The sequence below is a fragment of the Myotis brandtii genome, unplaced genomic scaffold (assembly GCF_000412655.1).
Source record: "Myotis brandtii unplaced genomic scaffold, ASM41265v1 scaffold624, whole genome shotgun sequence".
NCBI lineage: Eukaryota > Metazoa > Chordata > Mammalia > Chiroptera > Vespertilionidae > Myotis > Myotis brandtii.
The window spans coordinates 1,247,532-1,249,935 of record NW_005370385.1 but is presented as its reverse complement, the minus strand read 5'-3'; the positions used below and the strand labels follow the sequence as shown (position 1 = coordinate 1,249,935).

The 2,404-nt window shown below is 45.7% G+C and overlaps 1 protein-coding gene across 1 annotated transcript in view; it reads right to left on the bottom strand.

Moving 5' to 3' along the window:
- Positions 1–1,471, bottom strand: part of CRYGN (crystallin, gamma N) — an 8,664-nt gene extending 7,193 nt beyond the window's left edge. The window contains 1 exon segment of the mRNA XM_005880103.1: positions 1,364–1,471. Coding sequence (XP_005880165.1) covers positions 1,364–1,471 — 108 coding nt within the window.
- Positions 1,472–2,404: the final 933 nt, after the last annotated feature.

The following is a 2,404-nucleotide window of genomic DNA, read 5'->3' as shown; positions in this document are numbered from 1 at the left end:
GGCTGAGCTGCTGTCAGGAAAGTGTATTTTTATCACCATTTCCCAGATGAAACACTTAGGGCCAGGGAAATGAGGGCATGCAGTTCCTGGGGCACAGCAGTGGGCACTGAAAGGAATGTTAATACTGCTCCCTGCCTGGAGAGCATCACGCTAAGTGAAACAAGCCAGTCAGAGAAAGACAAGCGTCACATGGTCTCACTCACATGTGGAATCTAATGAACAAAATAGATCCAGAGACACAGAAGCATGGAACAGACTGACGGGGGTGGGTGAGAGAGATTAACCAAAGAATTTGTCTGCATATATGCTCAACCCATGGACACAGACAATAGGGTGAAGGCTTTGGGGGGTGAACTGGTGCGGGGTGGAAGGGGTCAATGGGGCGGGGGGTGAAGGGGACATCTGTAATAATTTCAATAATAAAGGTACATTTAAAAGAATACTTCTCCTGCCCTAGCCAGTTTGGCTCAGTGGATCGAGTCAGCCCTCAAACTAAAAGGTCCCAGGTTCGATTCTGGTCAAGGGCACATGCCCGGGTTGCAGTCTTGATCCCCAGTAGGGGATGTGTAGAAGGCAGCCGATCAATGATTCTCTCTCATCATTGATGTTTCTATCTCTCTCTCCCTCTCCCTTCCTCTCTGAAATCAATAAAAATATATTTTAAAAAGTACTTCTCTTCCCACCTTCTAAATTCTTCTAGGTTGGACTACTAATCAAATTAACAGACAGATTAACAGGAGAAAATCAATGTTTTAATACATGCACATGGGAAATTCACATAGGCATGGAAATTCCAAAGATAGTGAGGCAATATTGGGTATAGAAGACAGTTTTGGACAAATTAGAAGAAAGGGGGAGGGGAAATGGGGTGACAGACCTCAGAAGTGAGAGTGGGCGATTTATAGGCAGTTGAGGAAGAGCAAACACACCCGGCAGGAAATTCCATGCTAGGCAACTCAGAAACCATGGGACACAGGGCAACGTACAGGTGAAAAGGGCAGAGAGATTCTGGAAGAAAAAGAAGGGGAAGTCTCTTCCCTTATTTTCAAATGGGAAAGCTTAAGAAATACAGACTTTATTTTCTAGAGCAGTTTTAGGTTCATAGCAAGATTGGGCTAAGAGTGCAGAAAGTTCCCATCCTAGAAAAATTTAGTGTAAACTAAAACCAAGTAAAGAATACTCTGTTTGTGGGTGAAATTGTAGGACAGCTCTGCATTGCGTGCTGCAGGGCATCACGTGTCCCTGGCCCCGCCCACGAAAGGCCTGCCTCTATAGCAACACCCTCAAATTTCTGAATGCTGCCAGGGGCCAGACCCTCCCCTGTGGGGTCTGAGTGAAACTGCTGGGCGAAGCCCGAGCTCACCTCCAAGTCCTCTGGGTGCAGCAGGGGCTCTCCAAGGGGTACTCGCAGGTGCACCCACAGCAGATTTGCATCCAGCTGCTCAACATCTGTCCATTGCACACCATCCATTTGGGTTTGCTCTGCTGTAAACTGCTTATTCATATTCTTTGCCCATTGCTTCTGAATCTTTTCTTATTGATGTATATGTGGGCACACATGTGCGCGTGTGTGTGCGTGTGTGTGTGTGTGTGTAACCTGTTATCTGTTCCTTTGCTGTGTGTGTGCATTGTAAGGACCTTCTCCCAGTTTGTGGCCTGGATCAGTGGCCTGGACCCATTTTTGTTCGTTTCTTGGGTTGAGCATGTTAACGTAAAAAAAACCAAAACATTCAAACCTGCAAAGAATTTTTGTGAGTTTATTTGAGACAAACTGTCGACAATTGCCCGGAAGCAGAACCTCAATGGATTGGGATAATGCTCCGGGGAATGGCGGGTTACATCTGTATTTATACATTGCAATCAAAGGAGGGACGGAGGTGGGTTACATGAAATCCACTGGTAAGAGATTAGAGAGGCCGGAGAAAGCAAAGCGGGGAAACCTCTGGGATTGGACAAAAAGTAAAATGATAGGCACATATTTAGATGGGCGCAGGATAGCCAACAGTCAACAATTAACATGATAACGAAGGGATTTGTGGTCTCTGTCCTGGCATCCGGGCTTATCAGGTTGTGCCCCAAGGGGTCCAGAAAAAGGGAAGTTACAAGTTACCCAGACATTTCAAGGGAATGTTATCATAGATGCAAAAAGACAGATAGGTTCAGTTAGGTAAAGGTTGACCTTGTCAGTGAAGATACTGGCCTAGGAGGTGACTACCCACCATAACTGCTTTTAGTTCAGTGATTCCCAAAGTGGGCGCTACCGCCCCCTGGTGGGAGCTGCAGCGATCCAGGGGGGCGGTGATGGCCACAGGTGCATTTGTTTTAACTTTTTTTGTATTACCTTTCTATTCTGAGTTTAATAAATAGTTTCATAATTTCAAACTTCAATGTTTCTAATTTACAC